The sequence below is a fragment of the Nicotiana tomentosiformis genome, chromosome 1 (assembly GCF_000390325.3).
Source record: "Nicotiana tomentosiformis chromosome 1, ASM39032v3, whole genome shotgun sequence".
In the NCBI taxonomy this organism is placed as follows: Eukaryota; Viridiplantae; Streptophyta; class Magnoliopsida; order Solanales; family Solanaceae; genus Nicotiana; species Nicotiana tomentosiformis.
The window spans coordinates 39,952,012-39,967,588 of NC_090812.1; the positions used below are offsets into that span (position 1 = coordinate 39,952,012).

The window sequence follows — 15,577 nt, forward strand, 5'->3', positions numbered from 1 at the left end:
CTCTTATTTACGTTATTGATTATACAATAGGTACCAGTTCATAGATTGATAGATCAAAACCCCATTACAACAGAGTTTGTCTTCCCTTTAGTGGGTCCTATGTGGCGTAAATTCAAATGTTTGATGGCTTTAAAAAAAAAAGTGACTAAAGTCCTAGCTTGCCTAACCCTATGTTTTTCCAACAAATCACATGCTTCATACTTGTAATAATAATGTGAGCTCAGTTGCAATGTTTTGTTAGGTATAAGTTAAATCTAAGTGCCATTCTTGTATAACTCATTTGTGCCTATGAACAAAGTCTTTCTTTGAAAAGAAAGAAAGATGTAAAGAAAGTGAATGTTTGGAAACTTTCTTTTCAACACTGTTTGGTTTGGCAAAACGTGAACAATTAAATTGAATTCTAATGTTCCAACTACCTAAATTAAATGTCAAGTAAGAAAGGGTTTGTCCCCTTTCAAAACTACAAAAAAGTGCTGCAAATAGGCTTTCTCCTTCATTCTCTTTACATTCCAGATTTACCACTATTTACTTCTGCTACTTTCACAGTTTAATGGAACTAACAAAGAAGTATATGTTTTTAACGTTCAAAATTTAACTTGACTTAGATTGAAGAAAAATATTGAATATTCAATCTATACTCGTTACTCCTCCAAAGTCCGTCCACTAAATTCATTGCGTTGCCCAAAAATTCAGATGGGCCAATTAATTAATGAAATTACTTGTCTGACTTTGTACAGTATTGCCCGTTAACTTAAAATCACCATAAGCTAAACTGTTAATAATAAAATTATAAAAAGAATTCGATTTCTAGAAAACATCCACAGGAGTATTTATAAATGAGAAATAGAGGCTTCCAATATGAAGAAGAAATAATAATTATTGCCACTTGACAGTATATTCCTAAGGCATGTGCTTTGAGATAAATTATTTTAAAAGGATCTTTTAGCTTTGTTTGCTTTTGAATGATTCTTTTGAGGAACTAAAAATAATTATTGCCAGTATAATATAAACCCAAGGCATGACACATGTGCTTAGAGATAAGCTATTAAGAAGATCATCTAGAAGTTTTTACTTTTAAAATGATTATTCATTCTTTCTTTTACGGGTAGACCAAGAAAAGCAGTCAAATTACGTTTCTTGGATGGTTTAGTTGAAAATGAAATTTTAACAAGTTGTTAGGATTTTCTTTTTTATAAGTTTCAAAAGGTGCTATAATTCTTAAATCTCTATCTTTAAATTAAATGGATGAATGCTTTCTCGTCTCTATATAAGACAGGTAGTAGTGGACGAGTTGATAAATGGTACATTACGTGTTTATCTACCTTAGGTGTTTACACCAAATCAAAATACTCGTAATTAAATTTAATCGTTAAGAAAAAAAGTAAAAACATATATTAATTGACAAATGTACGTATGAAAAACATATATTTTATATTTATTGATTCAGTATAAACATCATATACGAATAAATTTTTATCCAAATAAAACTCTTAGCTTTCCCATGACCAAGTCAAAATTAGGTATTACATCATAGACTTCCTTATTCAATGACAACAAGTTTTAGACTTCCATTCGTGCATCATGTCACCTTCAACATGCATTATGTTTGGTTCGTTAAATTTTTTGTACATTAATTAAGAAAAATATTTAGTAGCATTAATTATAAATGTTAGTATTCGACTGAATGTTCCTTTATATCCTCGAAGTGCTCTTTCTCTCACCTCAAATTTTTTTATATTCCCTCAGTCCAAAATTAACAGTCGCTTTAGCTCAAAAAACTATCCTAAAATAGCTGTCATTTTAGGAATTAAAAAGTGTATGGGTCAAAATCTATCTCTAGTCGAAATGGTATTAGTAAAACATTCATAGGTCGCCACGTGTCGAAGTAATCTAATTAACAGCGAAGGTCGTAGTCGAAGTAGGACTGCTTATCGGGCGGATTGGGCGGTTAATTACTCTTAACAGTTTGGCTTAACGGTTATCGGCTTTTAAATGTATTAATCCGCTAGCCACCCGATAAGATATCGGGCAGATTGGTATCGGTTTAGCTCTTATCGGGCGGTTATCGGGCGGTTTATCGGCCTAATTAAATCTATATTGCGTGCATTAATTGTTTGTTGACCGCCTAGCATACAAATTCATAATAGGAAATTACACATTGAGTCACATGTCTGCTAACGCCTACATAAGAATGATGTAGTGTGTCATGTGTTGTAGAGTGAAAAAAGTAGAATACATTGTAGGCTAGATTGCATCCCAAAGCAAACTACATATGAGTCCAGACATACATGTATGTTTACGCCTACCATTAAATCCCAAAGCAGACTACATTACATGAGTCCAGACATACATATGTCTGTTAACGTCTAGCATACAAATTCAAAATAGGAAATTGCAGTCTATATTCAAAGTGAGTCCAGGATACATATTTCAAAATGATTAACCCATAAGTGAGCAGACTACATAGAAATGTTTGACCTGCAGCTAACGCCTAACAGAACTTGAATTTATATAGCTTCAAAGTTCAAACAACAACTTCAAATTTCTAACTTAAACTCTCAACCAAGCATTTCACGCTATATCATTAACCATACAAACAACACCGAGCAAAAGGCAGTTATGTATAGAAATAGGGATGGATTATAAGCAGTAAACAATTTACAGAAAACGCAGATGCGCTATTTCCCCAGAACATAATTCAAGACAGTACTATCGTCAATATTGTGTGATAAAAGTTGTGGCAACAACACTGTTGTTCTTCTATTAAACATAGATAGCAAGCATTAGTTTTAAAAAACAAAAGTAGAGGTAAACCATAGACAACAGCTTAAACAATCTTATAGTAGGGTGGGAGAATAAGCTAAGCTAATAGCTGGAAGAAGTGGAAGAGTTTTTGATATTTAATATATATATAGATAAAAACAAATTTTATATATATATATATATATATATATATATATATATATATATTCTTAACGGGTTAACGGATTATCCGTTAAGAAAATTGAATAATCCGCCCCCAAATCGATAAGCCGTTAATAAAAAAAATTTAATCCGTTCCTCATCCGTTAAACCGTTAACCCGATACCAATAAGCCATTAAGCTTCGATTTCGGTTCGGTTTTCGGTTTCGGTTCGGTTTTGAACACCCCTAAGTCGAAGAGTTAGCAAAGACTGAAGTCGAGGAGTTGCCAAAGATCGAGGCTGAGGTCGAGTATCCTTGATAGAGTTATAACAGCTAGTTTTAAGATAGAACATTAAATAGAATATTCTAGTAGATATTCTCTGCATTTGTACTATTAGGGTTTTTAGGAACATATACCCTATAAATAAAAAGAAACACAATGATAGGGGACATGAGATATTCATTTGTAAAACAAATTTTGACTTTAACGAGAGAATCTGGTCTTATTACAAGCCAACAAAAATAACCTGTTCACTAAGATTTTTGTTCACACTTTTTCACTAGATCCGAGAATAACTCGGATATTCAAAGGCTTGTCCATCATTCATTATTGTCAGAAAGAACATCCGTTGATTTCATCATTTCTCTTGGTGACTCATTCGTTCTATTTACATAAATGTCATTTATTGTTATTCATTACTATTTAGTGTTATATTGCTTCTGCTTGGGTTCTTAAATATTAATTATTGCACACTGTTATAGCTTTTGGAATAGATCTACGTATTATTTATCTCTCTTCCGAGAATTTTATCTTTGGGATATTAGTATTAACTAAGATTAACCGTCATTTGTATAAATTTAATTAGTTGAACCAAGATCTATATTTTTTGTCAAATAATTTGGCGTCGTCTGTGGAGATTTCTTAGTTAAATTTTTAATTCCCTCTAGATCTACAGCTAACGCAAGTCACTAACCTCACAAACCCCGAGATCTTCTTTCTTTGTACGTACAAAAACCTACATGGCACGTAACCAAGGAGAAAGGACAAAAATAACAAGTGATTTCCCTAGCAACCTCATAAACGCTATCAACGAGAGATACGAGATAGTAGGCGAGGACGTGACACCTAACGCTTCCCCTAGGCGCGAGAGGTTGCCTCCCCCCACTGCAGCATAACAAAATCCAGTGAAAATGGGGCCTACACTTCCGCAGAAGAAGGGACGCACCCAGCTGTGAAAAAACTCCTCCAAGCATGGCTGACCGACATGCTAGTATGCGTCCTCAACAAGCCCGCTCCAGGCATGACTACAAAAACCACAAGAGCTTGCATGATACAACAAACAGACGAGCAGTGCAACCGACCAAGCCTTCCAACGACAGGTATAACTTACAATATTACTAACAGTGCATGTGACAGCGCTCTCGCTGCCGTTCTAAAGAGGATGGAGGAAATGGAGAATGAAAACAAAGCACTCCGAGACCAGATGAAAGAACACCGAGAACGAGTCGACAAGATACCGGGCACTCCTAAGGTGTTGCCAAAAAGGGACACTGGTAGGTTCATAAAGCAGTCGTACAACGATGATACTGCCCCAAAGACTTTCAAAATGTCGTCCTACCTCAGGATATACGACGGAACGACCGATCCTGAGGATCATGTGACCCATTACGTCACTGCCTTCACCAAGGAACAAGTGTCCTCCATTTTGCTGAAGAAGTTTGGCGAAACCTTTACGAGAGGGGCACTAACATGGTATTCACAGCTACCAGCCCACTCATAGAAACCTTTGAGGAAATGGCTGATAAGTTCGTAATTGCCCATGCCGGAGCCAAGAAGGCCGAAGCAAGAGTAAACGACATATTCGCTATCAAACCGTCCTTGGGAGAGGGACTAAGGGACTTTCTTGCCCGATTCAACAGAGTAAGGATGACTTTGCCGAACGTATCCGAAAGGGTGGCGGTCGCGTCTTTCCAGTCTACATTCTTGAGAAACTCAGAACAAAGGTGAAGTGGCTGCCGAAGATGAGATCAGACCCGAACACCAAAAAATCTGACGCCCTCTGTGAGTTCCACCAGGAATGTGGGCACAAAATAGAAGATTGCATCGCCCTCAAATAAGAAGTCGCAAACATGTTGCGACAGGGACACCTCAAAGAGTTGTTAAGCAACAAGGGGAGAAACAACTTTGTCAGAGGAAGTGAACACCAAGGCCCGCCGAAGCCGCTATCACCAGCTTGTACTATCAACATGATCATCAGCGATAGCGGCGAAGCCTCTATCAACAGCGTGAAGTTCACCACCACTCACAAGCTCAAGCGGTCTATCACCCGCGAATGGTACGACAGACTCAAAGAAAGTATCATATTCGATGAGTCGGATGCCGATGGTTTGACTTTTCCTCATAAATATGCCCTCGTTATTACTTTACGCATTTTAGATATCAATGTCAAACGTATCATGGTGGATGATGGAAGTGGAGCATGCATTATCCATCCTCGAGTCCTCACCCAAATGAGACTCGAGGATAAGATAATGTCGCTCTACATCACACTAACCAGTTTTAATAATGCAGTTGAGCAGATGTATGGGGAATATTCAGCATACGTGGAGAACAGCGCACGTCCCGGGAATGCTACCGCATTGCCTTAGACAGCACGACAATCCAACAGAAAAAGACAAGGAAAAAGAGGCATAACAATCAACAGGGCCAAGGTCGACGCAAGGAGAGACCGGGGACGTCATCACGGATCCCGAAATGGTCAAGGCTACAGATTCGACCATAGAAGACCTCGACCCCATTCAATTGGACCTCAGTGACCGTAGTAAAAAGTCCTATATCGGTTGCAAACTCCGGGAACCATGTAAATTCAGTCAATTCTTAATAACTAATGCAGATTTGTTTGCCTTTAGCCATGTAGATATGTCGGCCATCCCAAGGTAAATCTCCACACACAAATTAAACGTCGACACGTTCCACCCCCCAGTAAAACAGGTCAGGCAAAAATTCAACCCCGCCATCAACAATGCAATCCGCAAGGAGGTGGAAAAATTGTTAGAGAATGGCTTCATCAGGGAGTCAAAGTACCCTTAGTGGATCGCCAACGTAGTGATGGTCAAAAAGAAAAACGGGAAATGGTGGATGTGCGTGGATTTCATAGACTTGAACAAAGCATGTCTGAAGGATTCATTCCTATTACCCCACATCGACCAAATCATCGACGCAACAGTCGGGCACGAACTATTGAGTTTCTTGGACGCTTACTCAGGCTATAACCAAATTCTTATGGAGGAAGAAGACCATGAGAAGACCATGTTCATCACCCACCAAGGAACGCATTATTACAGGGTCATGTCATTTGGTGTGAAGAACGCGGGGACTACATATCAAAGATTGGTGATAAAAACGTTTAAATACCAGGTCAGCAAGACCATGAAAGTATATATAGTTGACATGTTGGTCAAGTTCGAAAAGGCAGAGGATCACATCGATCATTTGATGGAAGCTTTTGACATACTAAGACGGTACGGAATGAAACTAAACCCGGAGAAATGCGCGTTTGGCGTAGCCTCAAGAAAGTTCTTGACCAAATTAAAGGGGATCGATGTCAACCTAGACCAAATTAAAACTATCGAGGGGATATCAGAGCTCTTAACTACCAAGAAGTAAGTCCAAAGGTTGACTGACGAATCACTGCCCTATCGAGATTCATCTCGTGGTCGTCTGATAGATGTCCCATTTTTTTTGGCGTACCAAAAAATAATAACGACCTCGAATGGACTCCTGAGTGCGTACATGCTCTACGATAACTGAAGGCATACCTATCATCACCACCCCTGCTTTCAAAACCTGAACCTGGGGAGCAACTCCTCGTCTATCTAGCCGTCTTCGAAGTAGCGGTAAGTGAAGTCCTTATCCGCAAAAATAAAGGTACAAAATCTCCCATCTATTACATTAGAAGAACACTTGCCGACGCTGAGACGAGGTACCCACACCTCAAAAAATTGGCTTTGGCATTGGTCGTAGCTTCACGAAAGCTTAGACCTTATTTCCAGTGCCACCCCATCTCGGTCGTCACAACCTTTCCCGTAAGGAGCATTTACATAAACCCGAGCTATCGGGGAGGCTGGCGAAGTGGGTCATCGAGCTAAGCGAGAACGATATCACATACTAGCCGCGAACGACAATAAAGTTGCAGGTGCTCACTGACTTCAGTGCAAAAATAATGCCTGAAGTCGAAAGGGAAGTCGTCCAAGCATCACTCCAAACACAAGACCTCTGGGACCTATGCACTGATGGCATATCCAACGCATCAAGGTTCGGACTGGGACTCGTACTCGAGGTCCCTACAGGCAAAGTAATTCACCGGCCATAAGGTTCCCGGATATGACTAACAATGAGGTCGAGTATGAGGCCGTAATTGCAGGGTTAATGCTAGCACTCAAGTATGGGGCAAAATGATTGATACTACGCTGTGATTCCTAGCTCATAGTCAACCAAGTCACAAGGACTTTCCAAATCAAGGAACAAAGGTTGCAAAAATACCAGACTGATATCTGCAAGCTGCTGCCTCAATTCGATGAATGCCAGCTCAACTAGAACCCACGGGCGCAGAATGCCAAAGCGGACGGCCTCACCAAATTGGTCGCAGCTACCAAAAACATCACGATCGGGGATAAAAGTGTAGTCCACCTCCTCAACTCATCACTAAACCAAATTGAGGTAAGGACCATAAACTTAACTTGGGATTGGCGCTGTCGTATTATCGCCTATTTGCAGGACGACACACTCCCAGACGACAAGAAAGAAGCCAAGAAACTAAGAATGCAAGTAGCCTGATACAGTCTCCTTCATAGCGACATGTACAAGAGGACTTATGGAGGCCCTTTAGCAAAATGTTTGGGCCCGAACCAAACCCAGCGCGTCCTCGAAGAAGTCCATGATGGCCATTGTGGTGCTCACTCCGGCAATCGAGCACTAGTCAGATGCTTCATACGGGCGGGATACTATTGGCCCACCATGCAAAAGGACACCGCAGACTTCGTGAGGAAATGCGAACAGTGCCAAAACTATGCCCCAATGATTCACCAAGCAGGTGAACACCTCCACTCAGTCACCTCCCCGTGGCCGTTCATCAAATGGGGAATGGACATTGTGGTCACTCTCCCAGCAGGGCGAGGTAATGTACGATTCCTTTTGGTTTTAACTGACTATTTCTCTAAATGGGTGGAAGCAGGAGCATTCGCCCAAATATGGGAGCAATAGGTAATCACCTTTATATGGAGAAACATCATATGCTGATTCAGCCTATCCAAGGAGATTAGTTGTGACAACGGACCCCAGTTCACGGGAAAGAAATCGTTGAATTCTTCTAGAAATGGCATATCAAGAGGATACTCTCAACCCCATATCACCCAGCGGGTAACAGGAAAGCAGAGTCCTCCAACAAGTCTATACTAAGCATCATGAAGAAAAAGCTCGAGGACGCCAAGGGACTGTGGCCGAAAATACTACCAGAAGTATTATGGGCCTACCGAACAACCCTGAAGACGAGCACATGAGAGACGCCCTACTCTTTGGTCTATGGGACCAAGGCAATCATACCGGTCGAAGTCGTAGAACCCAGCCTAAGGTACTCCCACGAAAGTGGTATGAGAAACGATGAGAGAAGATTACAGGAACTCAACAAAATTGACGAATGAAGAGATATGGCGTACACAATAATGGTAATCCAAAACCAACAAGAAGAACGCTATTACAACAATAAAGCAAAGGTCTGGCCGCTTAAAGTCGGGGACTACGTGTTGAAATCCAAAACTCAATTGAGCAAAGACCCCCCAGAAGGCAAGTTGGGAACAAATTGGGATGGTCCGTACAAAGTCACACCCAAAGCGAACAAGGGTTGATTCCAACTAGAGACAATGGAAGGAAAGCAACTACCAATCAATTGGAACATCATCCACCTTAGATACTTCAACTTCTGAGAGAAAAAGTGTCCCCCAAGTCGTACTCTTTTTCCCTCACTTGAGTTTCGTCCCATTTGGGTTTTCTCAAGGAGGTTTTTAACGAGGCGGCGAAGGGAACACTCCGAGTCGAAGTACGCGAGGGAGGGACCGTTGTTACTCTTTCATTGCTCGACTCCTCAATACTCTCCAAGTCAAACAATGAAGGGATTAGGTAGGCTGGGACTGAAACATCAGCCAACACCCAAAACTTGTAACTTTCTCCAAGTAGATAACCACAACAACAATGTCAATCAGGACACTTTTTTCGTATTAAGGTTATGTTCGACCCTGCTCATTGAACACCTACCGGCCCTCGGCCCGTGATTTAACGACTAAATACGGAAGCAGGATCATTCGCCCAAATACGGGAGCAAGAGGTAATCACCTTTATATGGATAAAAATCATATGTCGATTCAGCCTACCGAAGGAGATCAGTTGCAACAACGGACCCCCCAGTTCACGGGAAAGAAATCTATGAATTCTTATAGAAATGGCATATCCAGAGGATACTCTCAACCCTATATCACCCAGCGAGTAACAGGCAAGCAGAGTCCTCCAAAAGTCCATACTAAACATCATGAAGAAAAAGCCTGAGGACGTTAAGGGACTGTGGCCGAAAATACTACCAGAAGTATTATGGGCCTACCGAACAACCCTAAAGACGAGCACATGAGATACGCCCTACTCTTTGGTCTATGAGACCAAGGAAGTAATACAGGTCGAAGTCGTAGAACCCAACCTAAGGTACTCCCACAAAAGCGGTATGAGTAACGATGAGAGCAGAAGGCAGGAACTCAACGAAATCGACGAACGAAGAGATATGGTGTACACAATAATGGTCGCCCAAAAACAACAAGCAGGACATTATTACAACAAGAAAGCAAAGGTCTGGCCGCTTAAAGTCGGGGACTACGTGTTAAAATCCAAAACTCAAGCGAGCAAAGACCCCCAGAAGGCAAGCTGGGAACAAACTGGGATGGTCCGTACAAAGTCACAGCCAAAGCGAACAAGGGTTGATTCCAACTAGAGACAATGGAAGGAAAGCAAGTACCAAACAATTGGAACATCAGCCACCTCAGATACTTTAACTTCTGAGAGAAAAAGTACCCCCCAAGTCGTACTCTTTTTCCCTCACTTGAGTTTTGTCCCATTTGGGTTTTCTCAAGGAGGTGTTTAACGAGGCGGCGAAGGGAACACTCTGAGTCGAAGTACACGAGGGAGGGACCGTTATTACTCTTTCATTGCTAGACTCCTCAATACTCTCCAAGTCAAATAATGAAGGGACTAGGTAGACTAGGACTGAAACACCAGCCAACACCCAAAATTTGTAACTTTCTCCACGTATGTAACCACAACAACAATGTCGAAGTAATAAGAAACTTACGTTTATTAGGACACTTTTTTCGTATTAAGGTTATGTTCGACCCCACTCGTTGGACACCTACCGGCCCTCGGCCATGATTTAACGAAAGTTTATGTTTGACTAAGCTCGAACAAATCCCTACCGGCCCTCGGCCATGATTTAACGAAAGGTTATGTTCGACTAAGCTCAAACAAACACCCACCGGCCCTCGGGCACGATTTAATGAAAGGTCATGTTCGACTAAGCTCAAACAAACACCTACCGGACCTCGACCACGATTTAACAAAAGGTTATGTTCGACCAAGTTCGAACAAACATCTATCGTCCCTCGGCCACGAATACGAAAAGGTTATATTCGAACTCCCTCGAACAAACACCTATCGGCCCTCGACCAAATCTCAACAAAGAAACGCACTCGACCTACATAAACAAGGGGATGACATGACCCATGAATATTCGGCTCCAAGTCCATGACTAACTAAAAGACAACAACAATAAGATGGACAAAAAATGAAACGAGCAAACAATAGAAGCAAAAAATATACAAGAACATAAAATAAACCACGGGAATGGAAGGAAGATGCAAGGAACAACTTTGATATTTCATACTTAAATTGTTTACAAAGGCTATTGAAGACGCTGGTAAAAATACACAAAAAAGTCAAAAAGAAAACTAGTGGTCGTCGCCATTACAGCCTTCAGTGCCCTCGCCAGCTCGGTGTTGAACGAATTCACCACCCTCTCCATCCTCGCCCGGAGGGTATATGGAATCATACCAGGACTCATCCTCGAGGCGATCTATAGCATATTTATCACCCTCATCTTCCTCACCAGGACGAGGAGTAGTCAGATTATAACCACAAGCAATTTGAGCCTCGCGGGCTTTGACACGAGCACCCTCGAAGTATGCAGCAAAAATAGAGCCCACTACATGCAACTCGTGAAGCACATCCAGTCGGGCTTCGGCGTGAATCAACTCTTTGTACAAGTCACAAGGAATGTTGGGGAAGCCATAAGTTGTAGATAAAGAAGGTCGTTCAAGTAGTTTGGATTTCTCGGCCTTCAGAGCAGCAACTCGATCGTAAAGATCAGAGGTCTCTTTCTCCAACCCTTTCATCGAGCCGCTATTCTTTAAGCCTTGCCGTTGCTAAATCATTTTCTCGCTCGGAACGAAGAGTTCGGATCGCCACCTCAAGGGACTTCGCTTTCCTCAAAGCCTCCGACTGAGCGGACTCTGCCTTCTCTAGCTCTTCCGTCATTTCGGCGACCTAGCCACTAAGAGCCTCCGCCCTGAATTGACACTTCTCAAGCTGGCCTCGCAGCAAGACTACATGAGCTTGGAGATCACTGCACTGGGCTTCTACCCCCTGCTAAGCTCGAGCTCTTCCTCTTTTATCCTCAACATCCTTTCCAAGACGCTACACTTTCCCACTACCCGCCCACCTCCTCGTCTCTTTTCTTCGAGTCCTCCCTTAGTTGGCGCACATTGCCACTTTCGTGGAGCCGGCACCGAAGCTCCCGGTACTTATCAAGGCATTTTAAGTACTTATCATTCAAATTCACATAAATATCTTTACGTATCTGCTCCCTACGGGCACTTTCAATCTCCAGGACGATCTTCTACAAAACGAATGAAGGGAGTTAGGGCCTACGAAAGAACAAAATGTAAGGAAAATAACGGACAGCAAATGTACTTACCCGATGGGCGAAACCAGCAATGATATTTGATAGGGTGCTATCATTAATAGTCTCGAGGGTTGTACCCTCAATTCAGAACAAAACGGGCCAAGGGAGGGGATTATCTCCTCGGTGTTCACAAGAAGATTACGATCCATCGGGATCGCAATAGTCATTGAAACCCCCTTCCAACCTTACTTCGAGTTGAGTAAGCCCCTCATCGATCTTCCTCAACTCGTCTACATCCATGTCGGAGTCATATCCAACATATTTCTCAGTAACAACCTTCCTTCTATCATTAGTCGAAGAAGGCACGTCCGCCGCGACCCCGGAAAATGAGGCCTCCTCACACCTCGAAAGGGCAGGGTCATCATTGCTCACCACGCCGTCGATCGCATCCCCCACAAGACGCATGCTCGTATCCTCCAAGTGAGGGGCCTCGGGACTTGCCTCTGGGATCTCTCCAATATGCACTGTGGCCGTTTCCCAAAGGAAAAGGCCACAATCTCCCACATCAACGGTTGCCGACCTCTCTCCCCTGGTATCCACGCCCCCCTCTTACGAGGTATCAAACCACCGTCATCAGGAGAGACGTCTTCCTCATCAACTAGCGAATAAAGTTGGGGGGCAAGAGTCGCAGAAGGAACGGAGACAGGCTCCCGAGCTACGGCCGTTGAGGTCGAGATCGGTACGAAAGATGTAGTAGCCTCAACAGGAGCCGAAGTCGAGGAGGCAACAGTCGCCTATCGGAAAGAAGGCACTGGTGCCCGGCTCCTCCGAGAACCCATGTCTGAGAAAACAATAGCATTAAGTGAGCAAACAAAATCTGTACATAATAGGAAACGGAGCTGCCATGATCAAAGAAAAGAGATTACCAGTTGAAGGGACAGCAAACCCCTAGTTCTTAAAAAAACTTGGCCATTCACGAATCCCTACGATGTGAGGGAGGATTCGCTCGACCTAGTCAGAAATATGAGCGTCCAAAGGAGGAGGCGAGGTCTTGGCTGCAAAATAAGAAGGCGTGAAGTCAGAATTCAGGACCGAACACGGGGGAGAAACCAAAGTACTTACGAATATATTTCCAAGCCTTAGGAAAGCCGTTGACATTGGCCACAACGTCCTCGGTTCTGACAAAAAAGAAGTTGAACTAGAATTGACGACTGGCCTTGTCGCCCATCTTCACCACTAGGCATTTGCCCCCTCGGTGGCGAAGGTTCAGCATCATTCCCCTATAAAACTTAGTGAGCACCTTTATAATTTCATAGACGTACTGCGCGAGCTGAGAAGGACAAATGCCGTAGTAATGACAGAACTCCTCCACCAGTGGAAGGAGGGGAAGAGAATAGCCGACTTGGAAGGGGTAGGAGTAGAGGGCGCAATACCCAGGATGGTGGACCTGTAGCGTATCCCCCTTGACCGGGATCAGCTCGATATGATTGGGAAGGCCGAATTTAGCCTTAAGCTCCGCTAATTCTTTCACTGTCATCACTAATAGAAAAGCTCCAGGTGCAGCCTCTGGTGATTTGTTGAAATCGGATCTAGAATGAGGGTTGCGTGGGATTATCTCCTCTACCGACGGGAAGGTTTCATCCTCAACGGTGGTAGGAATGCTCTCCCTATGGGAGGGGAACACCACTGCCAAGGGAGCAATATGACTCCCTTCACCAGCATCAGAAGACACGTTAGACATAATTTAACATAGTGGAGTAAAGTAACAAATGAGAGGGAATGAAGAACGATATAGGTCAACCAAGCAGAAAAGAAATTCGGAGAAGAAGAAGAGCAAGAGAAGGGTATGGTGCTTCAAAACGTTGGAAGGTTTAAACTTCAAAATCAGGTAAGATCTCTATTTATAAAAGTCATTGCACCAAAACAAAAAACACCGGTTCATCATGATTAGCATCGGAACGGAAGCCGCAGGTCTAATCAAAGGTCACACGTGAAACGGAGCGATACATCGGGAATATGCGTCATAATGACATCATGACGTCATCCCAACCCGTGGGCAACATAACTCCGGCATATCACCTGGAAAATTCGAGGCATTTGAAATGCGCGGCCTACAGAGGTTCACGTCGCCTGTTCGCCGCAACAACCACGACTCGTGTAGTCCGTCTGGTTAGCTCGACCACCAATAACATGATCCGCTCATCGAACCCGCCAGCGAAGCCGGTCTCAATAAGCGGAGGGATTAACTGTATGGGTCAAAATCTATTTCTAATCGAAATGGTATTAATAAAATATTCCTAGGCTGCCATGTGTCGAAGTAATCTAATTAACAAAGAAGGTCATGGTCGAAGAGTCAGCAAAGACTGAAATCGAGGAGTTGCCAAAGATCGAGGCAGAGGTCGAGTATCCTTACAGTTATAACGGCTAGTTTCAAGATAGGACATTAAAGAAAATATTCTAGTAGATATTCTCTGCATTTGTACTATTAGGGTTTTTAGGAACATGTTCCCTATAAATAGAAAGAGACACAATGATAGGGGACATCAGATATTCATTTGGAAAATAGACTTTGATTTTAAAGAGATAATCTGGTCTTATTACAAGCCAACAAAAATAACATTCTCACTAGGATTTTTGTTCACACTTTTTCACTAGATCCGAGAATAACTCGGATATTCAAAGGCTTGTCCATCATTCATCATTGTGGGAAAGAACATCCGTTGGTTTCATCCTTTCTCGGGTGACTCATTCGTTCTATTTACATAAATGTCATTTATTGTTATTCATCACTATTTAATGCTATATTGCTTCTGGGTTCTTAAATATTAGTTATTGCATATTGTTATAGCTTTTGGAATAGATCTACGTATTATTTATCGCTCTTCCGAGAATTTCATCTTTGAGATATTAGTATTAACTAAGATTAACCCTCATTTGTATAAGTTTAATTAGTTGAACCAATATATATTTTTGGTCAAACAAAAATTAAATTTGTTAATTGTTTCCAACCCTTAAGATTAAAGAAGTCGTAGTTCTTTTTAGTACTGCTATAATAAACTATATCTTGTGTTATTTTTTAATGGACATGAAAAGAGGTAAAGCGACTTAAAATGGGACTGAGGGAGTAACATATTAGCAATTTAGGGCAAAAACGAATTATTTTTTCTCCTATGTAACACTAACCAAGAAATTGTACAACGTCCCATATTGTTTAGAGGATCTATATGTAGCATTACTTAGTTACTGATATCAAGATAAGCTAGCAGCCGATACATTTTTCATATTAATATTTTGTATGAAGTCCCTTGATATTTAGAGAATTTCGACATAGTATTGTATATTTGTGACTTGGTTATTAACATTAAGAAAGAGCTAAGAGCCAACGTATTAAATTTTGTAAGCTTTTGTCATTTGACTTGACTTGTACACAAATCTGTCGTTGGGTTTCCTTATGTTAGTGCATAAGTATGCAAATTTTAATATCTAAATACATACACATACTTCAATAATAGTTGATTGTCTCCAAAAATTAGGTATAGGCGTATAGCTATTCTTATAGAATCAAAGCGAATTACAAACACATTACATTGGAAGATAGCAAAATTGCCACTGGAACAAGGACGTAATAAATACGTAAACATGAAAATAATTCTAAGATGGAACGTATTTGGAATACTCTG

The 15,577-nt window shown here is 41.7% G+C and overlaps 1 protein-coding gene across 1 annotated transcript; it reads left to right on the top strand.

The window, feature by feature from the left end:
• Positions 1-5,034: 5,034 nt before the first annotated feature.
• Positions 5,035-5,553, top strand: LOC104091820 (uncharacterized). Its single transcript, XM_009597243.1, has one exon. It carries the CDS (start codon positions 5,035-5,037, stop codon positions 5,551-5,553), a length of 519 nt encoding a protein of 172 aa, XP_009595538.1.
• Positions 5,554-15,577: the final 10,024 nt, after the last annotated feature.